The sequence below is a fragment of the Alligator mississippiensis genome, chromosome 5, assembly GCF_030867095.1.
Source record: "Alligator mississippiensis isolate rAllMis1 chromosome 5, rAllMis1, whole genome shotgun sequence".
NCBI classification, from domain to species: Eukaryota; Metazoa; Chordata; order Crocodylia; family Alligatoridae; genus Alligator; species Alligator mississippiensis.
The window spans coordinates 218514166-218539877 of NC_081828.1; the positions used below are offsets into that span (position 1 = coordinate 218514166).

At 49.7% G+C, this 25712-nt stretch overlaps 1 protein-coding gene across 2 annotated transcripts; it reads left to right on the top strand.

Annotated features, from left to right (window-relative positions):
* The first annotated feature begins 1553 nt into the window (after positions 1-1553).
* LOC109282728 (GTPase IMAP family member 9) lies at positions 1554-6091 on the top strand. Of its 2 annotated transcripts, none has more exons than XM_019485632.2 (3): positions 1554-1888; positions 3242-3307; positions 5171-6091. In XM_019485632.2, exons 2-3 carry the CDS (start codon positions 3280-3282, stop codon positions 5812-5814), a joined length of 672 nt encoding a protein of 223 aa, XP_019341177.1. In that variant the 5' UTR covers positions 1554-1888; positions 3242-3279; the 3' UTR covers positions 5815-6091. The 2 variants fall into 2 exon arrangements, with proteins under 2 accessions (XP_019341177.1, XP_019341176.1); XM_019485631.2 differs by having other exon boundaries at positions 1555-1888; positions 3239-3307.
* Positions 6092-25712: the final 19621 nt, after the last annotated feature.

Consider the following 25712-nt stretch of genomic DNA (forward strand, 5'->3'; position numbering starts at 1 on the left):
CCCCAAAGCCTTTCAGCTTTGTTCCCTTCTCCCATTCTCCCATGCCCCTATGCCACTCCAAACCCATCGCTCACAGGAGAGGAGGGGTGAGGAGTGGCTGTTGAAGGCTAGAAAGTGATATTCTAGAGGTTTTCTTTTGGTAATTGGCTTGTAGGTAAAGTAGATATGCATTAGAATAATGGTCCAGGGGAACAGCAAGGGTTAATTGATTTCTAAAAGCCTGTTTGTGACAAAAGTTTCCTTCAAGGCCCACTGTGGATGACACAGGCATGCAGCAAGCAGACACACAAGCTGGGAAATTGAAGACATGTACCACACTGCTTCATAACAGAGATAGGGGACTCTGCCGCATTGGCCAGGTCACAGTGCCCAGCTGCAGGGCCCTGGGATTTCTGGTTTTGGTAGATGGACCAAAATAGGAGACATGGGGAAAAGACCAAATTAAAATGTGTGCATGTGATGGATTTGTGAAACAAAGAAATATACTGACCGGTCAGAACGTGGACAGTATGGTGACCACAGGGAGACCAATCAGCAATGCCCAGAGATGAAGAGTCATTAGAGGAGAGAAAGAATACAAATGGAGGGATTTCAGGGCAGCACAGTGGACCCCGAGGGCACCATGGACAGAAGGAACACCACCAGCCCATCTCACCGACCCCACGGATGGTGGGGGGTGAGCCTCAGCCCTCACCCTTCAGGCTGCTGACATCTGATATTCAAGAGAGAACATCAGAGTGAAGCTCATGTGCTGGCCAGATGTATTTTAACTTTGTGAACCCTGGGACAGGTAGATATAGAATTGCTTGCATTATTCTTATCTGCTAACACTGTGTATCAATAAAATTCACATTATCAAATGAAGAGGTCATGGTTGGCCTGAGGGTTTTGGGTCCACCTGAAACAAGGTATCTGGGTCATAAATCCAGTGCCAACAGCTGGGAGCTCGCAGACCCTCTGCTACCCTCACTTCAGTAGATATAGGTGGGACCCAGACTGGGGGCTCCTACCTGGCTCATTCTCCCACCCCTCCTGGGCCCCAAGTGCTCTTCTCGAAAGGGGTGAAGGTGCTGTGCCACCCAGGGGATGCCAAAGAGAAGTGGGGTGGTTGAGTCAACGTGGGGCAGGGAAGGGTTAGGGTGGGGGTGCCAGGATGTTGCCCACCCACCCCTCTATTGGCAGAGGCAGCAGGCCTACCCCTGAATTCTGCCCCCAATACATCATTTCTCCCTTTGCCTCTCTTTGCTCATGCCTTACTCAGCTGTAGTTCCCCTCCCCCTGCCTCCCCCAGCAGATCTCTCTTTTTCCTACCCTCCTTCCTGTGGTACCAATTTTGCAGATCTTTTCTTTCAACCCTCCTGGGCTCTGTTTGGGCCATGCCAAGAAGCCTGGGCAGACAGCAGCCTCCCACTGTCGGGAAGAAGGAAGATAGGGTGGAGTAGAGGAATGTGCAGGGTATTGTGGGGCCAGGGGGGACTGGGAGGGGCCATGGGGGAGCAGGGTGCAGGCAGTGTGGGACGCAGCTGGGTACAGCTGCTTCTGCAGCACAGCTATGTGCTTTTGCACACAAAATGTTTCCTCTGTGGCGGCAGCTGCTGATTGGAGATAGGCACGGACCCATGATCTGTACCATTTCCAAGGCCCACTGCATGCAGAACTGCTCCACCCCGTGCACAGAGCTGCACATGCACTCGGAGAGACTGAGAGCCTTCTTTCTGTTTTGCTGTCTGCCAGTGCCCCAGCGGAGACACAGAAACACCTAAGAGGAAAAAGTGTGTGCATTAGCACTAAACTATATCACTCGTGAGGGTGACAGCCCTTCCAGGGACCTGAGGAAGCTTCAGGGAGAAGACATGCTTGTCCTCTGAGCTGAGAAGGCAGGACAAAGGTATTGTTCATTTATGCATCTTCAACTCTGGCACAGAGCATCGCCATTTAATGTTCAACTGAGAGATGGGTGGAAATGGCATGTAGCAGGCAGATTTTCTTCTCTTTGTAACACCTTTGGGCACTGATGACGGGCACCTCTGCGCACTTCTGGGCACTGATGATGGTCTCTGTTATGGCTGCAATTGGGATGTGGGTGTTGTGGGCTCAGTGTTTAGGGGCCTGGACTCAGGAACATGGAAGGTCAAGAGCCAAGGGGTCAAGGGCTGGGGGTTAGAGACCAGAGCCAGGAGCCAGGAGCTGATATCCTGGGACTGGGAACTGGAAACTGAGCTAAAGGACTTGGTGTCAAGCAGGCAGCAGGGGCCAAGCTGCAAAGCAGCAACAAGATGAAGTATAAGATGAAGTACTAGGACACAGGGAGACAAGGAACCAGAAAGCCTTTTTGCCTATCTCAGAAGCACTGGGTGTTGGCTGCAGCCCAGGCTGGGAGTGGGGACTGGCAGAAGACATTTTAATGAGTTAACCAATTTTTTAGAATAGTTTTTGTCAATGTTATACATCGATGTGAAAGTTTATAGGGCATTTACAAGTTTAGTTTTGGGTATTCAATCATAGCACATCTGCACCAATTACTAATAAAATATATCTTTGACTAAAATATTTTGAAGTTAAGAGGGAAATTGAGTAAACTTTTATTTTAAAAGTACAAAGATTTGTTTTAAAATTGTGAAATAGGTGCCAATTCTGCAGACTACATGATCTCTTGAGGTCTCTTTCATTTCTGTATGAAATACTGAATTAAAAGGCAGACATTACGCACCTGTTGAATGTGATGGGATGTTTACAATGGAAAGGAAGGGGATTGTGATACACCAGATAAAACTGTAAATGAGTCTTAAACAATGTGGGTTACTATGTTTTTAAATAAACGTGCAAAATAAGAAAGGACATGAGCTATTAATGTGGTACAAAACCAACGCATAATAAAAATATGGGTAAATACAACTTCTGCTCAGGGCAAAAGAAGGAAAATTGGGAACAAGTTGTTGGATGTCTAAGAGAAACCTTACCACTGCCCCTCACATTTATAGGTGTAATGACCCTGGGACACAGAAATTTCTCCAGCAGATAAAGAAATACGTTGCACTCAGTCTCTTTCACGCTACAGCGAACAGCCTTCCTGCAACCTCAGCAAATATTATGGTTGACTTAGGAGGTTAGGTGAATGGTGTATGCACGATCTGCTTGGGGGCAGATAATGAAGGTATTAGTGAAGGTATTTAGTTGGATGAGGGACAAGGCAACACTACTGAATGATCCTCATGTCTCCTTTGTGCTTTCACATCAGCAGGTCTGTGAGCTGAAAACCAAACCACGGTGCTGGTTACAATGGCGAGTACTTCTGCTTCTCTGCAAGGTACAGTCCTCACCGGCTCTGTGTAAAGTCTGTGTGCGGTGTCTGCACAGATACTTGATTACATCCGTGATGCTGAGTTTATAAGATCCTGTGCATCCCTTTACTGAGCCACAGGCCTGGAATGACTAGCCAGGTGACGGTGGATTCTCCGAGAAAGTGCTAGGCCTTAGGGACTTAGGGACTCTTGCCAGTGAAAGATCTGGGGAAACAATAATTTCTCGTTCCTTTTAACAATTTTCTATGGAGGGTTTTTAAATTAACTTTCTCCCCCCCGTGCACATGCTTAGCACTTCCCTCTGAGAATGGGGCTCCCCCAAGTCTACGTAGCCAGTGTTTCTGCTTGGAACAGATCCCCTGATAGCTGCTCAGCAGAGAACAAGGATTCAGTATAGCCTGCTCCATGACATGTCCTATAGCCAAAGAGCAGAGGCTGGTGCTGAGTTTCTGAATGGCACTGTGCCTAAAACGTGTATGCAGTGGGTGTGTCTACATGTGCATTAACATGCTTTAGTTAGTTTGCATTAAATCTAGTACCTCTGGTGCCTATACACGGGTGCCAAGGCTGCCCCCACATGCTGGAATTCCAGTGTGTTGGACCAGACTTGATTAATCTGCTCCCCTGCCCCCTCACCGAGCAAGTGTATAAATGCCCTCCATTGTGAGGTACTAGGAAAATGCACATTAGCCTGTCTTAATGCGCATTAACTAAAGAGCACGGTTAAGTGACACTTCATGTGCATTGGCCTATTTTAATGTGCATTAACTCAATAGCATGTTTTTAGTGACGGTTTAATGCGCATTAAAATAGGCAAATGAGTATTAAAGTGCGTGTGGAGACGTACACTCTGAGTGACAGAGCTGATATTCAAGGGCTCTCTAAGAAGGCCAGAATTGAGACTGCTTTTTGAAACCAAGTTCTTTTATGAAAATGTCCACATGCATCTCAGATGCAGACTGCAGTAAGGACTGAGCGCCCCTACGACCAGCCAGCAATGGTAGAAGCTGAATATCAGGTCGCGCACACTTCTCTAGTGGAGGGGGTCCAGTTAACCCAGGCTTTTGGACTTTGATGGTCACCATATGGGGCTGGGAAAGAAATTTATCCCTTTTTATTGCTATGGGTGTCTTCTTTCCCTCTTCCTCAGAAGTGCTAGGTGTTGCCTGCAGCTAAGGCTGAGGATGTCAACCGGGCTGTGCCAATGATCCTGCTAGGAGCAAAGCCGGAGGATCCTGGCTAGAGGGTCTTGCCTCACCACTCAGGGGAAGACCAATGCTGCACTGGGGGCAGGAAGGGATTTCCCCCCCTGGTCAGACTGGCATGGACTGGGGGGTAGTGGTTTGCCTGCCTTTGTAGTGGCTTCCCGGTTCTCTCCCTTGGATCTCTCTGCAATGCAAGGACACCGGCAGTGCCCTCACCCCCTTGCTTTACCTGGGGCAAGTGAAAGGGTGTTTTTGATGTCTGGGGCATGGCTCTTGGTGGCTGCATGAGTTGTTTATTCAGGCAGTTGTAAGAAGAGGATATGCAGACACTTGCCTAGGATGGTTTAAATAGGGGTGATTCTATTTTCACAGGAGGCTGGACTAGCCATGACCTCCCGGGAGCCTTTCAACCCAACTTTTCTACGATTCTGCAATCCTATGAATGTTACACATGCCCCTTGCACAGCTTCTGTTTCCAAACCTATTTCTGAACTTTTCTAGAGCTCTACTTTATCTGGTTTGTGAATGACAAGCAATCAGCATAGAAAATGAGGCCAGATTCAGCCCTGGGTTGTAATGTGACAAGGCATTCATGAACGGATGCATTCACTATTCCAGCAGCCCTATGTATAACAGAGCCTCCTGTCTTGAATTTGCTCCTAGGAGAGTCTCCACTGAGAATTGTCCTCGTTGGTAAAACTGGGAATGGGAAGAGTGCCACTGGAAACACCATCCTCGGCAGGAATCAGTTTAAGTCCAGACTTCAGCCACGTACAGTAACCGTGAGATGTGAAAAAGCACAGGCAGAGTTTGAAGGGAGGCACATCATAGTTGTTGATACTCCTGGGCTTTTTGACCCTGACAGAGATAATAAAGATACTGCCAATGAAATTGGAAAATGTGTGAAACTCCTCTCACCAGGGATTCATGCCATTATTTTTGTTATGCAGCTAAATCGTTTCACCCGGGAGGAAAAGGCAACAGCTAAGATTATACAAGACACTTTCCACCTTGTTGCAAAGAATTACACGATCTTCTTATTCACTCATAAAGAGGAACTAGAAGAATCGCTACAAGATTTCTTACAGATGAGTGGTCAAGAGTTTAAAACTCTGGTTGAAAATCGTGAGAACCGGTACATTGCCTTTAACAATAAAGCAGAAGGAAAAGAAAAGAAAGATCAGGTTTCTGAGCTGATTAAGATGATTGACGATGTTGTGAAGGCAAACGGCACAGCACCGTGTTACACTGAAGCTATGTATGGAAAGGAGAAGTCCTTTTGGAAAGAATGGTGTAACATCCTGTAGGTGATGAGGTGCTGGATCAGAGGGTTTTGCTTCTCTGTTGCACCTTGACCATTTTGCAATGGGCTTTGCAGCATCCACTTTCTGGCATCTCCCTGTTTTCATCTGTACAAAGTTGTACAAATTGGTGCTGCCATAATAAAACCCATGTCTCCACGGTTTCTTTTCCCCACGTAACTAGCATGTTGTTCATTCGGTTGTACTCACTCCTGTACAGTCATTCAGTTGTACTCAGTCCTGGGGTTGCTCCTGATTTAGTAAACTAACACTCTTCTGCTGACTGTGTCTACTGAAATTACTGCCACATGCCTGAAGACGTTGCCTTGTGTCATTCCTTTTGCTGGCATCAGTCCATAAAGTCTATCAGACTAATGAGACTAGACCCACTGCTGACAGCCCCATTGCTGTGTTCCCGTGGGTTGGGACAGTGAGCTGAATGCCCAGGGAGCCAGTGATGGGCCTGGTGCACTTCCTGCACCTTGAGCAACACGGCAGGAGGGGGACAAAGCAGCTCATGCCAAGATCAAAGTATATCCCAGCTTGTATGCTGCTTTGGACAGGGGTTCCTAGTGCACACAGCTAGGATTGTCTTTGCCTAGGGGATTTAGGGACCTCGTTGCCAGCTTAGTTCCCTTGTGACCCTAGCTATTTTTGGAGGTATCTGAATCCCCCCCAGGGGTGACTTCATGAGCAGCTCAGCACTGCTGCCAGCCTTGGCCATTTTCAAGGGGGCTGCCAGACAGACAGACAGACAGCACACGATTTTTACATAACCCTTAACACCAAAAAAAAACATTCAAAGAAGAGGCCAGTGCACGCACACAACAGAGGGAATAAAATGGACAATACAAAAGCATTCACTCTCACACACACACACACACACCTTTTGCAGCACAGGAAAGGTCAATATGAAGCGTGCTGGAAAGGCAGGTGCCAGGTCTTCTGGCAGGGGAGAGAGAAGGGGTAGGGGGAGAGCTAGAGCTGCAAGACCCCCCAAACACAGACGCAGTCTCTTCCCGAGCAGCCATGACATTAGTGCTGCCCGTGGAAGCCAGGAAGTGCAGAGGCGAGGGGATGTGGAAGAGGGGGATCCACTTTCCTGTGCCAGCACTCCCAGCACCAGCACCGGCACTGGCACCAGCACCAACACCAGCCAGTCTCCTCCATGCCAGCCACTGGCAACGTGGGCCGTGGGCATGGCTTCAGTGCTGGGGTCCAAACGCACCAGACCTCAGCCTCGAGCTTTGCTGGCTACCTATCTCACTGAGGATGTGGAGCCACTGGACTACTTACTGGGCAAACCGCAGGCAGATGTGGCAGGATCTGGCCACGGTTGCCCGGCAACACCTGTCTTGTCCACCAACCAGTGTTTCAAGCGAGGGGGTGTTCAGCATTGCTGGGGGTGTTGTCACACCCCCCCGCCCCTGCTTTGATCCAGCATTGGTGGAGCGGCTGGTGTTCCTAAAGGTGAACCTCCCGCTGCTGGGGTTCCCCAAGCTCCACCTGCACACGGGCTCAGTGCCACCCTCCTCACTCCGTCTGCACCTATTTCCTTCTTGGCTTGCATTGTAATTTGTTCCCTCTCAGGACCAGGCCTCAGAGACAGGAGGCAGAGTGTGTTTTTGGTGAGGAAAGTGCCCCCACAGGGAGTTGGCTTTTCTTGTCTTTGCTAGATTCTGGTGTGCAGTTTGTGGGGTGCTGGAGATAGCTGGCAGGTTTTGTGTTTTGAGCTGTAGGAAGATGGCTTCAGTTCTGGTGCTCGGGTTAGGTGCTTGTTTGAATGTACAAACCACTTTTCAGAGCCGGGCCTATGAACTGCACTTCATCAGCCTCCTCGGTAGTAGGCACAGAAATTCATGGACTCAATATACACAGTGAAAATCTGGCACGCTGTGACCTGCCAGACATCGGACACCCCAGGCACCTCTGCACTTTTACCTGAGCTGCTACATCCCCCTTCCCCCCTACCCTACACCCCAGCCTGTCCCTTCCCCCCCGATGCCTCCATTTCCATTTTCCCTGACTGGCTTTCTTGCCTGCATTGCAGGTCAGGCCAGCCTCTGGCTTCTTTACTATTCCTTCCATCCAGGACCAGCAGACACACCAACTGCAGGTGCTTCCTCAGCCTGACAAAGGGGTTGTCAACCCTAAAGCTTCCAAAGATACATTCTTTTTAAGTACTCCTTTTTTTCATAATACACACACAGACATAAAAACACAAGATAAGCCATCACACACCATGAATAACATCATATGTCCAACACAACACAACACAAGATCTTTACTTCTTCCTGTCAACTCCTTTATAAAACGCCAGGCTCTGTGACAGCTCCGTGTGGGTACCTTTGATGCTGATGCTGCTGGTGCTGAGCCAGCTAAGTTATTGTACCTGTTGTCACGTAAAGTGGAGGACCAGGGGTGAGGCTGTAGGGGAGAAGGAGGCCTCAGTGGGGCACACTGCCGTGTTGTGCAGAGGCCCCAGCGTGAGGAAGGGTGCACCTTAACACACACAGTGTCACCCACCCACATCACGAGTTTTGCCCGTCAGCAGCTTGGGGTGCAGTTCCCCCCAAACCCTTGCACTGATCTTCTTGTAACCCAGCAGGCTTTACGGCCTCACCAGGCACCACTACCCCTGCAGTTTTCATCCCCCTGTGGTGTCACTTATAGATGTGGCAGAAGTTTTGCTTTCAAGAATTTGAGGTGCAGTTCCTCCCAAATCCCTGCACTGATCTTCTGGAAACCTGGCATGCTTCATGCTCTCAGCAGAGGCTATCACTCCTGCAAGTTGCACCCAAATCAGAGCTAAAATAACAAAGTTATAGATATTTCATTCATCCCCCATTATAACATATAGCGGGATCTCTGAAGCGGCTCTGAAGCAGCAAATCGATTTGCAGCTCCGGATCAGATCGCGGCCATCCGAAAAGGTTGGATCTGAAGCCGGATTGGATCGCTGCTGAATCACACAGGCCTAATGTGCTCCATTGCAACCAGTTGGTGAAGAATGTCTTGCATTCAAAAGCTTGTCCAGCCTTGTTCCAACCGTGCAGGTGGTCCAATGCAAGAAATCATCCTGCAAAATCCCTCCACTGTCCTGGCCATGTTTCTGCCTTGGCTGTGCCTGGCCTAGTTCCTTGTCCCAGGACATGCTGAGAGGCAGCAGTGGGGGTGGGTAAGTTTCTCAGCAGCTCTCCTGGGTTTACCAGTCTAGATGTGCTCTGCATTAACCCTTGCTGATGGTGCCACACTTCCCACTGCTCTGCTCCACACCCCCTTACGTTGTTTGTGGGGATAGGTGGAAATTTATACTGTGCGTTCCCCTCAGGCCTATTTCTTAGCACAATGAACTTTGCTTTCCTTTAAAACCAGCAGCACCATATTAATCAGTCACCGTGCTATGACCCTGGTATCTATATTAGTGTCTTTAGGTCAAGAAAATAAAGATGCACTTTATCATCACCATGCAACCCCTAGTAAAGTTTTTTGCTAGTGCAGTCACTGCTGCTGGTGACCTTGTTGTTGTGTTTTACCCAAGCAGGATGTGGTAGAAGTGGACGAGTCCCAGCCACCAGAAGCAGCATGTGTTTTCTGTTCAGACTGTTTCCCAGAAATGACAGTCTCTTTCACTTTTGTGGCTACTCAGTTAAGGTGCAGCTATCATGACTCCCTGTGCTACCCAACACTTGGGCCCATTTGGCTTCCAGATAGACAAAACTACAGGCTGTGGGTGCTCAGGACCTCTGTTGCCAGATTAAACACAAAAGTAAGGTCCAGGTCCAGGTCCAGGTCCAGGTCCAGGTCCAGGTCCAGGTCCTTTAATTCTAATTAATAAAAAGTCCAATCTGCTTAATGGGTACCCATAATGTCAGTCTTTCATCAGTCCAATGGAACTACCCCAACTAGCAAGACACGGGACAGCCAAGGTGAGGGCATATTTCTACCCAGCATTGGCATTGTTCTAGGAAAAGTTCACCTTGAGAGGCAGGACACCTTCAAGTTTCCTGGTCCTGACAGATTATACCCTAGAGCAGGGGTGGGAAAATATGGCCCACGGGATGGATCCGGCCCATGGGGCCCCTAAAAAATTTAGAAAATTAAAATTTCTCTGCCCTTGATTCCTGTAAAAAATGACAGGAACCAGGGGCAGTAGGACCCAGGGGGAGCCCCACACCAGAACTGCAGGTAAGGGGGAGGCGGGGAGGGCAGGGAGGACCCTGGGCAGAGAAAGAGCCTGGGGAAAAGTGGCCTGGGGAAAAGCTGAGTGTGGGGGGGAAAGCGGCCCCTCCCTTGCCCTGTGCCCGGAGACCTGTGTTGCAGCTGCTCAGAGCCCGCGCCTGGCTGTCCAGAGCAGGGTCCCCGCTGAAGTCCAGGTTCTCAGCTGGCAAGGGCTCTGTGGAGCCAGGCCAGCTCCCCCCTTCCCTGCTGGTGCAGCCCAGCCTGGCTACACAGACCCCTGCCAGCCTGTGCCCCGCTTTGGGCCCCACCAGTGCTGGCCCTGTGACATTGGTCCCAAGACATTGGGACATTGGTTCCAAGCTGGTGACCAGGGAGCGGGGCACCTGTTAAGAGGCAGGGCACTTATCAAGGGGCGAGGCTACCCATGCAACCCTCAACTGTCTGCCAAAATTGGCTAAGCAGCTCTCTGCCCAAAACAATTGCCCGCCCCTGCCTGAGAGTACTCAAGGAGTTGGCAGGAGTCATAGCCCAACCATTGGCAAAAATATTAGAAAACTCGTGGTGCTCAGATGAAGTACCTGAAGACAGCAAGAAGGCCAATGTGATACCTATCTTTAAGAAAGGGCAGGAAGTAGATCCCGGGAATTACAGGCCAATCAGCTTGACCTTGATCCCCGGTAAGATTCTGGAGAAAATTATCAAGGAGACCCTTCTGGATAAGCTGGCTGAGGGCAACATCCTGAGGAACAGCCGGCACAGGTTTGTCGCGGGTAGGTCTGGCCTGACCAATCTCATCTCCTTCTATGACCAGGTGATGTCACCTGGACAAGGGAGAAGAGATTGACATCATATATCTGGACTTTAAAAAAGCTTTTGATCTGGTGTCCCATGACCTCCTCATGGAAAATTTGGCCAACTGTGGCCTCGACTACACCACAGTCTGATGGCTGGGAAATTGGCTCCAAGGTTGGACCCAGAGAGTAGTGGTCGACGGTAGCAATCATTATGGTGCTCTGTTTCCAGTGGTGTCCCCGGAGGCTCTGACCTGGGACCGATTCTTTTTAACATCTTAATAAAGGATGTGGACATTGGTGTCAGAAGCACACTGGCTAAGTTCACCGATGACACTAAACTTTGGTGCATAGCGTCCACACCTGAGGACAGGTTAGTGACCAGGCTGACTTGGATAAACTTAGTAAGTGGGTGGATACAAACCTGATGATGTTCAATACTGATAAATGTAAGGTACTCCACCTCAGGGAAAAAAACCCCATAGCATACTTATAGGCTTGGCAGTGTTACGCTCACTAGCACCACGGCTGAAAGGGACTTGTGGGTCATCACTGACCACAAAATGAACATGAGCCCCCCAGTGCGATGTCACAGCTAGTAAAACAAACAAACCTCTAGCTTGCATCCATAGATGCTTCTCAAGCAAATCCCAGGATGTCATCCTCCCCTTGTACTCGGCCTTGGTGAGGCTGCAGCTGGAGTACTGCATCCAACTCTGGGCTCCACAATTCAGGAAGGATGTGGAGAAGCTTGAGAGAGTCCAGAGGAGCCATGTTCATGATCAGAGGTCAGGAAAACAGGCCTTATGAAGAGAGGCTGAGAGCCATGGGACTCTTCAGCCTGGAAAAGCGCAGGCTCAAGGGGGACCTGGTGGCTGCTTATAAGTATATAAGGGGTGTACATCAGGATCTGGGGGAACATCTGTTCACCAGAGCGCCCCAAGGAGAACCAAGGACCAATGGTCACAAACTCCTCCAAGACCATTTCAGGCTGGACATAAGAAAAAATTTATTTGAATGTGGTGCTATTGTGTGAAGCACTCAGTCAAAGAAGGATGCATCTCATCTGTTTCTCTGTATTTAGGGCCATCCTGACCTTTTCTGGAACGAGTTGGACATTCATGAGCCACTTGCTGGGAAACTTCTGCATCCTCTACTCTGGAGTCTAACTCTTGGGGGTTCTGGTAGCTTCTTATCAGGTTCCACTGGAAACTTCAGTCACACAGGTGGAGGAGTTATCTTACGTAAATTAGGACAGTCCCATGATGGGATTTGATAATCAGGACAAAAGCCTTGAGTCATTCTGTCCCATGAAAGGGGACCATGGCAAGAAAAGAGCACTCAGATAAGGGGCTCGGAAAGGTCTATATTAATGACCAAAGATGCTGCTGAGTTCTGTCACAACCCAAAGTTGTGATTTTTTGTTTGTGTGTGTGCTTCGGCACCGCTAAATTATTTCCCGCCAATTTGTCGCTTTCTTTGCACGGTAGAGCTCTCTGCTGCTAGAGAGAGCTCTGGTGCAACGGGGGATTTCCCGCCGGATTGCAGCTTCTTTGCAGGGTGCATCTCTTTCTTGCACCGTAGTGATACACGTTGTAAAGAAGTTCCTGCCATTTGTATTAGGATCCGCGCCATGTTATTGGCTGATTCCTAATTTAGGCACACGTGGCGGCTAGCGATTGGTTTGCTAGCCGTACATAAGGCTTGGGTAGTTTCCGCCCAAGCCGGAGGAGGGAGGAAAAGAGAGAGATTCTGTGTGAAGATCTCCAAGCGCTGTGGACCCTCGCGGACCCGGCGCGCCTCCCCTAAGCAGGCAAGAGAGGCAATAGAACCGAGCCTACGGATCTTTCGTTTCTCGCCTCTCCCCATCGCCGAGCGCAATCCTAGACGTATCCCTTTCCCATAACTTCGGACCCGCGGAGCCTAGCAAACTCCGGGGAAAACTTATTGGACCCGCGGAGCCTGAATAACTCCGGGGAAACTTTTCGAATCCAACTTAACCGGACCTGCGGAGCCTAGCAAACTCCGTGGGAGCAATCGATTTGTCAGAGTCCTCCAACGTGGGTTCAAGCGGGAGCTGTGCCTGGAAACCTGTCCAGCTTACACCAATACCATCTTTGAGTGTAAGTAAACAATCTTTTCAATCAACCATTACGCCTCCGTGACTAATTCTAACTTGCGTGCGCTAAACCGCCCCGCAGTTCTCTCCAGCCCCGCGTGCCCGGGCTGCTGGCCACAGCCCGCGTGCACCGAAGACGGGTCCGGTATGACCCCGGTTCACCCCCGGCTTGCCCATGGCGGCCAGAATGGGATTGGAATCACCACCGCGCATGGTGACGAGGGCGGGATCGGGGCCCAGCCCGCACAAGTTCTAGCATAGAGGTTGTGAGAGCACAGATCAGCCCAGTAAAGTCTGAGGTCAAGAGCTGGTGTGCAGCATTGTCAATGCAGAAGGGCATCTCAGGCTCACAGAAATAGACACAACTTGCTGCAGCCTGAGACAGAGCACAGCAGCCTTTCCTGAAGGCACCAAAGAGGATGCCAACCTCTCCAGAAAAGGGAGAAGGCAGAAGAACAGGAAAATCCATTGTGCTGTAGGAGCGTTACCGTGGTCATTGTTCTCTGCATTTTAAGTGTAAAACTTCTGAGACCAAGAGCACAAACATTGGCTATGAAATATCTGGCATGAAATTAATAACTTTTATGCATCTTAAAGTCTTGTTGGCTGTTGGAAGTGAACAGTGCATAAGGTCTGTAAATGTCTGCACTCCCTAGATATCTGTTAGCGTGAGAACACACTGGGCAATGGTAGGCTTTTAACAAAAGTGAAGCTAAACAATTGATTTTCATTCAGGATTCATATTTGCAGAAGAATCTTTTGAGTCTCTGAGCATCACCTTTGACAAAGTGGCAAATAGGGCAGGGAGCAGAAAGCAGAGCAGCAGATTGCGTAAGGAAAAGAGATCAGAGGGGCACTCGGGGAGGGTTTGGAAACTTATTGAAACTTATCTTTGGTTGTGATGTGTCAAGCAATGTGATGAGGGATTTTATTCGTGTATTTCTAATAGAATTCAACTATATTTGCATTGGTGTTAAATGATCATTGTCTATATAGGAAAAATTAAATGTAGAGTTGGTTTGGATTTAATCAGTCTTTCACCCTAAAATTAATTCTGTGGTAGAGGAATCTCTCTGCCCCTCGATGAAGCAGCTTCCCTTGGGTGCAGAGAGGATTGCAGGTGTGTGCTGCTCCTGAACTTTACCTATTGAAAACAGTATTTTTTCCATTTGACCCAGAAATATCACAAACAAGACTATAGTTTGTCATAGCTGGTGGCCAATGTGAGATATCCTTGTCTGGGGAGAAGCAAGGGCAATGACAATTTCAATGCAGTTTTAACAATTGGTCCAGGGGGTAACTTCATTCTACATGGAGACATTCCTTAAGGGTTTAAAAGTATAAAATACAAAATTTCATGGTAAAGACAAGACAGATGAAATATATAAAATGCATTGTGAGCAATATATAAAAAATCAGTGTGAGGTAGTGAGGATCAAAGGTTACTGGGGACAGTGAGTGAGTTAGCACCAGAATATGTTTAGTTGTTGCTGTGGATATTTTAGTTCTTTTGTTTTGTTAGGGACACTGAGCTTAACTGATATGTAGATGCAGTTTCTAGGTTTCTCCTACAGAACGCCCCTTCAGCTTTCTGGCTTGCTCTGAGCCTTGCCACACCCATGCAGCGAGCGTGTTAGGTTTCTGACAATACTTAGAAGGAAAAGAAATGCACAAAATGGGGGTGGGGGTGCAGGCAAGAAGGGGCTTCTGTTATATCCATGTCCAGAAGGGAAGCGTACAACGGGGGCTTTCTGCTACCAAAGCCTTGCACGGTGTAGCCAGTAGGGCTGTGTGAAATGGCACTGTTCTGTTTTGCCTTGAGTTTCGAGGTTTCCACAGAACAGCGTTCCGTTTTGAATTTCATTTCGATTTGAAACCGCTGTTGTGTTTTGCCTCATTGAAACAGTGAGGCTGTTTCAAATGCTGTTTTGAAGTGTTGCTAGATCAGGCTGGGAGGGCGGGGGGCAGCTGGGCTGACTCCCCATCACCAATGCTAGATCGGACTGGGGGAGGGAGTCTTCCCAGCTTGGCTGACTTCCCATCCCCTGCACTTGATCAGGGCCCCAGCCCTGGTGATCTAGCACTCCTGGCCCCGGTGATCTAGTGCCAGGGATGGGGTCAGACCAGCTGGGCTGTCTCCCTGCCCCCAGCCTGATCTAGTGAAATGAAATGGCTGGCAAAATTTCACACAGCTCTAGTGTAGCAAACCCCCCAGTGTTTCTTTTTCTTTTAAAATGCGTTCCCTCCCCTTCCCCAACCATTTCTGACTTAGTCTCTCCCTCTCTATTCCCTATAGATAAGTATAAGTGAGCTAAGACATAGGATAACCATCAGCATTTTATTTTGGTAGGAAGTTGTATTTGTTGTTTTTTCTCCTTCTTTACATTGTATAATTATTATGTTTCTATTGATTTTGCCTGTTCTTTATAACTGTTTTACTGGTGCTATATGATTTAGGCCTACATATGTAAATTAGCATAAGTCATGTCAAGTTTCCATTTTGTTTGTCAAGTTTCCATCTTGTCCCAATGCCCTGTTGTGTAACCTAGGACTCATACCTACCCGTCCTGTGTTAACTTGGTTCCTGCATGAATGGGGATGAATGAGGGTGCTTGACAGACAATGGCAGTAGATCTAAAAATAACTCCCTCTGAATGACTGAACCATCAAAACCAATACTTGGACCAACAACCCAGCCATTGAAACCACCCGCAGCATTCCAGAAACAAAAGATGAGGCACCCCACCATTGTGCCAGGCTGCACATGCTCAGTAAGAACACCTGGAGTCCTCTGGGACAGGACTGACCTTGACTGAACACACCTTCCCCATAGGACATCATAGGTAGTCTGCCCCAGAAAATGGGTAGTGAAGACTGACTCCTTGGGATGCCCTCTCCATCTGGGCCAGCACCACACCACCTATCTACCTGGAGGCCTTGCTGGTGAACCCCTCTGGACAATATCTATTCATAGATTCATAGATCCATAGACGTTAGGGTCGGAAGGGGCCTCAATAGATCATCCAGTCCGATCCCCTGCATAGGCAGGAAAGAGTGCTGGGTCTAGATGACCCCAGCTAGATGCATATCCAACCTCCTCTTGAAGACCCCCAGGGTAGGGGAGAGCACCACCTCCCTTGGGAGCCCATTCCAGACCTTGGCCACTCGAACTGTGAAGAAGTTCTTCCTAATGTCCAGTCTAAATCTGCTCTCTGCTAGCTTGTGGCCATTATTTGTTGTAACCCCCGGGAGCACCTTGGTGAGTAAAGCCTCACTAATTCCCTTCTGTGCCCCCGTGATGAACTTATAGGCAGCCACAAGGTCGCCTCTCAACCTTCTCTTGCGGAGGCTGAAAAGGTCCAGGTTCTCTAGTCTCTCCTCGTAGGGCTTGGCCTGCAAGCTCTTAACCATACAAGTGGCCCTTCTCTGGACCCTCTCCAGGTTATCCGCATCCCTCTTGAAGTGCGGTGTCCAGAATTGCACGCAGTACTCCAACTGCGGTCTGACCAGCGCCCGATAGAGGGGAAGTATTACCTCCCTGGACCTATTCGTCATGCATCTGCTGATGCACGATAAAGTGCCATTGGCTTTTCTGATGGCTTTGTCACACTGCCGACTCATGTTCATCTTGGAGTCCACTAGGACTCCGAGATCCCTTTCTGCTTCCGTGCCACCCAGCAGGTCATTCCCTAGGCAGTAGGTGTGCTGGACATTTTCCTCCCTAGGTGCAGCACTTTGCATTTCTCCTTGTTGAACTGCATTCTGTTGTTTTCTGCCCACTTGTCCAACCTGTCCAGGTCTGCTTGCAGCTGTTCCCTGCCCTCCGGCGTGTCCACTTCTCCCCATAGCTTTGTGTCATCTGCAAACTTGGACAGAGTACATTTCACTCCCTCGTCCAAGTCGCTGATGAAGACATTGAAGAGTATCGGTCCAAGGACCGAGCCCTGCGGGACCCCACTGCCCACACCCTTCCAGGTCGATACTGACCCATCCACTACGACTCTCTGGGTGCGACCCTCTAGCCAATTCGCCACCCACCAGACTATGTAGTCATTCAAGTCACAGCCTCTTAACTTTTTCACCAGTGTGGGGTGGGATACCGTATTGAAGGCCTTCCTGAAGTCTAAGTATACGACATCCACCCCTACTTCTGCATCCAGGCATTTTGTAACCTGGTCATAAAAAGAGACTAGATTAGTCAGGAATGATCTACCTGCTACGAACCTGTGCTGGTTTCCCCTCAGCATAATTTGTCCTGCTGGGCTCTCGCAAATGTGAGCCTTGATAATTTTTTCAAAGACTTTGCCTAGGATGGAGGTGAGACTGACTGGCCTATAGTTGCCTGGGTCCTCCTTCCTCCCCTTCTTGAAAATGGGGACCACATTGGCTCTTTTCCAGTCCTCCGGGACTTGGCCCATGTGCCACGAGCGTTCAAATATTCCCGCTAGTGGCTGGACTAAGACCACTTTCCAGCCTGGATAGGTAGCTATCACCCCCACTCTCTGTTCAACCAAGGGCTTGGACTCTGTTTTTCTTCCCTATCTGGACTCCAGCCCTTCCACTGAGTCTCTTTCTCCTGCTGCCATTGTGAGTGCTTGTGTATGTGTAGGGGGGAACCAATAATTTCATGGAGCTGTGTAGTGCGTTGTGGGTTTAATAAACCTGTTATTTTGAAACCCCGAGTTGGGTTTTTGTCTGTTTCCTGACTGTTTCCTCCTTGCCACCACTTATCTGCCCCCTGATCTCACAGCTGTCTGCCTCTCTTTCCAGCCCCAAGCTCCCAGCTTTCAGCCTCTGTTTCCATTCCCAAGTTCCCAGCTTTCTGCCTCTCTCTCTTTCCTGGCGGTCTCCTCCTTGCCACCGGACTTTTTCCTCTTTTACCAGTGATCTCAAGTAACCCTGGAGCCACTTGACCTGAAGTAACCCAAAGCCTCAGCTTCTCAACTAACTTCTCTCTAATCTACCTGTTCTAATCCCTGTTCCAGCAACTTTCACTCCTTACACTTTCTCGCTCACCTTAACATTCCCTCAGGTATCCCAAGTACTTCAAACTCGCACATACGTACTGTACCATCCAAGTTAGGAACTCGCCAGTTTGTATGTGTTGGTGGGTGGTTTGTGCGTGACCTGGTGAAATATATATACGTGTGTCATTGTGTGTGTGATATATGAATTAATGATCCATGTATGTGTACTGAGTGTGTGGGTATTGACAACTGATTGTTGTTTAATTTTTGGTGTGTGTATGTGCTTGAATTGGTATTGGTATGCATGTGTCTAGGCTGGTTTGGATCTGTATGTTCCTGAGTTGGTTGTGTGTGTGTGCCTGGTGGGAGTGTATGCACCGAGAGTGTGTGTGTGCACCTAATTGATTTTTGTACACGTGTATGTGCAATTGTATACCACGCCCTCCTGTCTAACAGTGCAATACTGAAATCCTGAGCGTTGGCCTGACCCCACAGACCAACACTAGTAGCCAGGCGGAGAGGACTGATGAGCTGGGATATGACCTTAGCCATGTTTTTGACCAGATTCTGTAAGGCCTCTCAGCTGGCCTTTTCCTGACCCAGTGTCTCCAATTATTGGGTCTGGCTTTTGTTAATTTTGCTCAGGTAATAAACTGGGCACTTGACCTCCAGGGGGGCTGAGCACTGTCAGATCCTGGTGCTGAGCTTCTCACACCTGCGCTCCACATCCCAAAGGATCGCAGACACAGGGAAACACGGGGCTGGAAGGGACCTCTGCATGTTGTCTAGTCCTACCCCCTGAAGCCTGAAGTGTGGGGATGAAGACTTAGGAGAACTGTGAGGACACAGGGAAATTCCTATGGTGTGTTTTCTTCAGGCCTGTTTCTTCACAGGATGAACTTTGTTTTCCTCTAGCAATGGGCTCAAGCTGCAGCAAGGGAAGTTGAGGTTGGATATTAGGAAACACTTTCTCACGAGGACAGTACTAAAGCACTGGAACAGGCTACCCAGAGAGGTGGTAGGATCTATATCCTTGGAGGTTTTGAAGACCTGGGTGGACAAAGCCTTGGCTGGGATGATGTAGCTGGAGCTGGTCCTGCTTGGAGCAGGGGTTGGACTGGATGTGACCTCCTGGGGTCCCTTCCAGCCCTCGTTTTTTCTCTGATTCTACAGCACGTGGCAGTGTGTTGAAAGCTGTCATGCTCGGATTTCCCTGCCCACATTGGAGCACTAGAAAACAGATTTGCTTTAGTGTCACCTTGCTGGTCCTGCCGTGAACCTTTCTGTCAGTACATTCGCATCTTCTGGTGAACTGCTTGTTGTTTTGGTTTCTTAGAATAGGATGTGGTAAAACCAGCCGAGCTACACCCATCCGAAGCATCCGATTTCTGTTCAGGTTGTTTCTCAGAAATGAGAGGGCTCTTTCACTTTCATGGAGGCTCTGCTTAGGTGCTGAGCTTGAGAGTCATCATGTTGTTTGCCTTGGGCTTAAATCACAGAAAACGAGGGCTGGAAGGGACCTGGGGAAGTCACATCTAGTCCAACCTCCTGCTGCACCACTGCCACCTCTCTGGGTAGCCTGTTTCAGTGCTTCACCACCCTCCTTGTGGGAAAGTTTTTCCTAATATCCAACCTAAACTTCCCTTGCTGTAACTGGAGCCCATTGCTCCTTGTTCTGTCATCTGCCACTATGGGGAACAGTCCAGCTCCATCCTCTTTGACATCACCTTACAGGTAGTAACCACCCTTTGTAACCACCCAGCAGCATCTCAGCATCCTCAGTGGTGTTCTCAGTGGTGGCAGATGTGTGTGGGGCAGCACTGTCACCACTGGTTGTTATTACTGCTTGTCCATGTGGCATAATAAGGTCCCTTGGGAGCTCCTTATAGTTCTTTCTACTTTCTGGACAGCTTTGCTGTCACCAAGGAGAAGAGCAATTATCCATGTGCCTCATCCTGGAGTTTCAGGTGTGCTTTTGGAGGGGCCCCAGAATGTAAGGCACCATGAAGACCAGAACCAAGACCATGCATTAGCCTGTACCATCCAGGGGCAGTCAGGATACCTGGGTGTGATGAACCTTAGGGTCTTCTACAGCTAAGGAGACAGCATGCTGCATGATGGGCCTCTTGCTTCCCAAGAGCTGACAGCATCCTGCTCAGGTGCCCAGCATGGCCCTAGTCCCATCAGGAGGAGATCAATGAGGCCAACTCATTGCTCTCAGGGATGGTACAATGCATCGGTGAAGGACCCAGCTTTGCAGAATGACTTACCTAACTCTGGGGGTAGAACAGGTCACTCTGTGTCTGCAAACACCTCCTTGCTTCCCTCTGCTGAGCAGCATAATCGCTGTTTTGCTCAGGTTAACTTCAACCAGCTTTCTGTTCCTGAGCAGGCAGGGCGGCAAAGAGTGACAATGACCTTACTGCATGTGAGGAAGCATGGACAGAGCTGTGTGTCCTTTGCCAGTTCTTGGCATCAGAGGGCACAGGGTCTCACCAGTTTACCAAGTGGTTGTATATTTAACCAGTGGGAGAGAGTCTGGCTCTCTGGGACACTCACTCTGTGAGAGCAACAGAGATTCACAGCACTAGGATGCAGGAGTGCATGCCTTCAGGAAACACTCAGACCAGGTCAGTCAGAGGCCCTAACTCCTCCATCAGTGTCAGAATATCTCTCACTCTAACCTGCCCGCTGGGTGTTGATGGTAGCAGCGAGAGGCAGAGGCAAACTCTCTGGGCATGCTTAACTGTGGAAATGAACAGAGGCTCTGGTTCAAGTTCTCCCGCAGGGTCTTGTTCATATTTGAGCCGGGGGAAAAAAGAAGTAACTCCCTGGCAGGGGCAGCTGCTGATCTGTTTTGCTTCTGAGCACCCAATTCTGGTCTCAGGACCACTGGGGCAAGTGTATTCACCTTTGCTACTAGCTTCAAATCCACCTGGTAGAGACACGGCTGTAGCTTTGGTTTCCACAGCTGTAGCACAGCAGGATCATGGTGTTCATGGTCCCTAAAAGTCAGAGTAGAAAATTACAGGTCTGTGTACATGCTGGGTGGAACATAAGAGGAAACCTCAGATCTTGATAGCACTGTGAACTATGGGTGAAAAATGTGCCTGGAGGCAACTTCCTGAGCAGGTTGGTAAACCTCAGAAAAACAGTTATCAGAAGGCTATGAGACTGTGGCCGTGGCCTGTCCCTGCAAGAGCCGATGCAGTGTGAAAGTAGCCTGGCTTCTCACTCTTTCTGGGATGTTTCTCCAGTCTGGCTTCCTCCTGCACCACTCCGCTGACGCTGCTCTCACCAGCATCCCTAATGACCAGCTCTGGGCCAAACCTCGGGGGCATTACTTGATCATCATCTGATTTAACATCTCCCCTGCTGCCTAGAGTGCAGACTGTATCTAGTTCCTTGCAATTATGGCTTGGTCCTCGTGGTTTTTCCTCTCTGCTTCTTCCTCCTCCTGCTCTCTCTTGCCCTATAGTGGTTCACTTGCCCTGGGCACTCTCATTCACTCCCATGGCTCCCCTTCTGCACGTATGTCAATGACTCACAGATCTGACCTTCCCCTATCATCTAATCCTGCATCCCCACTTCTGTACAGGATTTCCCAGATTCTCTATCATAAGCTTCTTTTAACCAATAAAGACAAGACCCTTTACAGGCACTCATAATCTCCTCTCTTGACTGGCCAACTAGCACAATGTCTACTTTGTGGAACATCTGCTGTTCTTGAAATGTGGGTTTGGTTTGAAACAGGATGAATCTATCTATCTATCTATCTATCTATCTATCTATCTATCTATCTATCTATCTATCTATCTATCTATCTAACATAGCATCATAGAAAATGAGGGTGGAAGGGACCTCAGGAGGTCACATCCAGTCGAACCCCATGCTCCAAACAGAACCAGCCCCAACTACAGCATCCCAGCCAGGGCTTTATCTGCCTGAGTCTTATACACCACCAAGGATAGAGAGTCCACTGCCTCTCTCATGGGTGACTGGTCCTGCCTTAGTCTGGTGGGGCACGTGCCCCCCCTACGACCAGTCCTGCTGACCTGGGCGGGGAGTCCCTGTGTGGCCAATCTCACTGCCTGTTGAGGGGGTCTTCTGTGGCTGATCCCACAATGGCTGATTGCTGTGGCCAATTGCTGCAGCTGCTTCTGGGAGTGGCTGTAGTGATCGGCCGGCACTTGGAGGGGGGCACCAGCTCTCCCACCTGCCCCAGCCCCCGCCCATCTCATAAGTGGTGGGCACAGCTGGTCAGGGGGTGTAGCAGTGCTCTCAGGGGGTGCATGTGCACCCCTGTGCACCTGCTATGGATTGCCACTGACCTCTCTAGGTAACCTGTTCCAGTGCTCTACTACCCTCCTAAAGAGAAAGGTTTTCCTAATAGCTAAGTTCAACTTCCCTTGTTGCAGCTTGAGCCCATTGCTCCTTGTTCTGTCATCTGCCCCCACTGAGAACAGTCCAGCTCCATCCTTTTACCCTTCAGGGAGTTGAAGGCTGCTGTTCAATCCCTCTCAGCCTTCTTTTCTCCAGACAGAATAAACCCAGTTCCCTCCGCCTCTCCTCACAAATCATGTGCCCCAGAACCACCCTGCACCAATCTCCTCAACAGCTGGCAGGTGTCATGGCCTCAGCAGGGGCCACTGTCCCTGCAGCTTCCACCCTGCTGCGCCTTAACACACACGGTGTCACCCATGGCAGGAGTTTTGCTTGTCCGCAGCTTGAGGTGCAGTTTTCCCCAAACCCATGCACTTATCTCCTTGAAATTTGGCAGGTTTTATGGCCTTAGCAGGGGCCACCACCCCTGCACTTTTCAGCCCACCGTGCCTTAATACACACAGGGTCATCTGTGTCACGAGTCTTGCCTGTCAGCAGCTTGAGGGGCAGTTCCCCCCAAACCCCTGCACCTATCTTCTTGAATCTTGGCAGGCTTTGTGGCCTCACCAGGAGCCACCACCCCTGCAGTTTTTATCCCCCTGTGTTGTAACACATAGATGTAACATGAGTTTTGCTTTCAAGAATTTGCAGTGCAGTTCCTCCTGAACGGCTGCACTGATCTTTTTGAAGCTTGGCAAGCTTCATGCTCTTAGCATAGGCTGCCACTCCTGCAAGTTTCATCCAAATCAGACAAAAAACAACAAAGTTATAGATATTTTAATGATTCCCCATTATACCCTATGGCCAGATCTCCGACGTACCTACGAAGCTTTTCTGAAGTGCTTCGGGAGCGCTGAACCACTTCAGAAAGCCTAACAATGGCAGTGCCATTGCAGCCTAACAATGCAGCACCTAACATCTCGACGTGCTGATTTGGATGTCAAAGCATCCAAAGCTTCTCTGGATCCAAAGCACAGTCCAAAGCCTTGCACAGCTCTAGTTTTCATGCTTCTGCATCAACGGCAGAGAAACCGGGGTTCCCGGCTTCCAGACATATCCAGGCAGGGCTTGGGACACCCCTGACTTGGAGTCAGCCTGAAATGTTTCATGTTACATGCTATGGCCTCAACAAATCAGCACTTTCTGAATGAACATTGCTGGAGCTGGCATGCAAGGCCTGCTTGCGGGAGTGAAGGGGGTTGTGGGGTTTATGTGAGGTCTGGGCACTGTGGGGTGAGGGGTCCATTAAGACTTACCCTAAACTTCAATCTTGGGGTCACTGCCTCTCCTCTCTGTTGTCCTGAACTGAGAGGCCTGGTACAGACCTCTGGAAGGTAACTGCCACAACCTCTGTTTCCAGAGGGACCCAAACATTTTAGGAGCAGAGACTTTTCTGGCTTTTCAGTTCTTATCAGTCAATATGGATCTGTCCTTTAATGGCTTGAGCAACCCCCAAAATTCTCAGAATTGATCAGATGAAATAATGTTGTGTTTCCCTGGAGGTACACAAATGCCACAGAGGTGAGCACATGCCATCCCTTCAGGTAGGCAAGAAAGCTGGTCTATACAAGGTCTCTTACAGATTTCTCCTCTGTATCAGTGCATGGGAGGGCACATGGCACATCTCCCATGGCACAGCCCAGAGGAAATGGCAGGACACTTCCTGTGCCTTCTGCCTGTTCATCTGCCTGGAATGGCTGCATTTTGGCAGCCCAATAGCCTGAGCTCACAGGACCAGGCTTCTCCAGCCAGGCCACATGGGATATAGGCAGGGTTGCTGTAGCAGGGAGCAATGCCCCTGCTGCCACTCTCCTATTTCTCTTCGGAGGTCAGAGGGGGCAGGCTGGAAAAGGGATGTGTACCCCAACCAGACAGCACAGGCCAAGAGACCTGTATCCCAGGCTCACATGTACACACCATTCAGATGTGTGCTTAGTCAGTGGTGTCGTGTGTTATGTGGGTTGGGGTGCGGGAAGCTACACACTAGAAAGCAAAATGATGACTTCTGGGGGTAAGCAGAGTGACTGACATTCTGCCAGTGAGCCACGATGGAGAGAAATGCTGCCAGTTATTGTTATTAAGCACAAGCCAGGAGGCAGGGCAGCGCTCCGGGGGCACCAGGGAGGGTATCTCACTCCCCAGTGCAGGCTGCTGTGGCACCAGGGAAATCTGTGATGCAGCTACAGGAGTGACCTGCTCCTCTACAGGTTGTGTTAGTCTACACTGCTGTGTGCTGCTGCATAGAGACTGCTGCCAGCCCCTGAGCTAGCTCCAGTGTCTCTACACCCCAGGCTCTTCTGTGACTGCCTTGAAGATGTGCCCTGAGAAAGTCACAGAGAGAAGCAAAACAACCATGGGCTGTGGGAATCACCGCCCACCCCAACACACCCCACATGCAGATGCCCACAGTATGACAGATAGAGCCCTACCCCCCAGGTCTAGCAGATCGTTAGTGGGCAAAGCGAGGAGCTGCCCCAGGGCTGTTCTTGGCTGAGCTATGAATGGAGGGATTGGATGGGAGTCTAGACCCCGACTCCCAGCTGTCCCTCTTCCTGCCCAGTGATGGAGGGGCATACCAGTCCACAGTTGTGGCTCTGCCCTGCTCACACAGGACCAGGGCCTAGTTGCAGGCCACTGCCTTGTTCGGTTAATACATAGCTGTGGTTCATGTCAGAGGCGTAGCAGCTCAGCTCCCTGCCCCAGGTCAGTGCTGGCTTCTGCCATGTTAACTGCGGTGCTGTGATTAGCCACTGCTGTGGCAGCGGTTGCTTTTGTGCCAGCCCACAAAGGCAGTGCCCAGAGCTGCTGCCCTAGCTATCCCTCCCCTCAGCTCTGCCGCTGATTCAACCTTTCTGCTTTCAGTGCTGAGCACCCTTGCAGCTCAAAACCCAAATCCTTTGTCGTGATTAGATTTACTTTGCACTGGCAATTTTCGCTCTGCAGGTCTTCTCACTCTCACCTCTGAGATCCAGCTCACACCCACCACCCCCGCTGCTGTACCTTTTGCTCCTTCAGGCACTTTTAGTGCCTTGATTATTACAGCTGCCTCTTCAGCTAGCCTCTTGTGGGCTCCAGATCCACATACACATCTGTAACGGTGGCACCTCCTTGGGGTCCGTCTACTGGTGGCCCCACCCACCTGTTATGGGCCAACCGCCTGCCTTCTTGTCTGCCATGCCTTGTTGTTAATTAATTAATAGATGTAATTAAGCGGCAGGCTGCCCATTTCCTGCCCCAATGCCAGGGCCGCTATCTGCGGCTCTGTTCCTCCTCTACACTGCAGCCTAAGCCTTGCAGATGGACCTGACTTTGTTTGGTCTAGGCCTTATTATAATTTGGCTCTCTGGTCCTCCCTGGGCTCTCTGCTGCCCTGTCTTGTGCTGCGCATTCCCTGTCACTCGGGCTCTTTGTAGTCCCATTTCTCTCTGCACCTCACTGGCACCTGGGCTTTCCACAGCCCTG

Bases quoted from the DNA above. Each gene is read 5' to 3' on its own strand.
- LOC109282728 (XM_019485632.2), top strand. From the start codon at position 3,280: ATGGCGAGTACTTCTGCTTCTCTGCAAG. The intron at 3,308-5,170 runs GTACAGTCCTCA...ATTTGCTCCTAG, and splicing joins TACTTCTGCTTCTCTGCAAG to GAGAGTCTCCACTGAGAATT.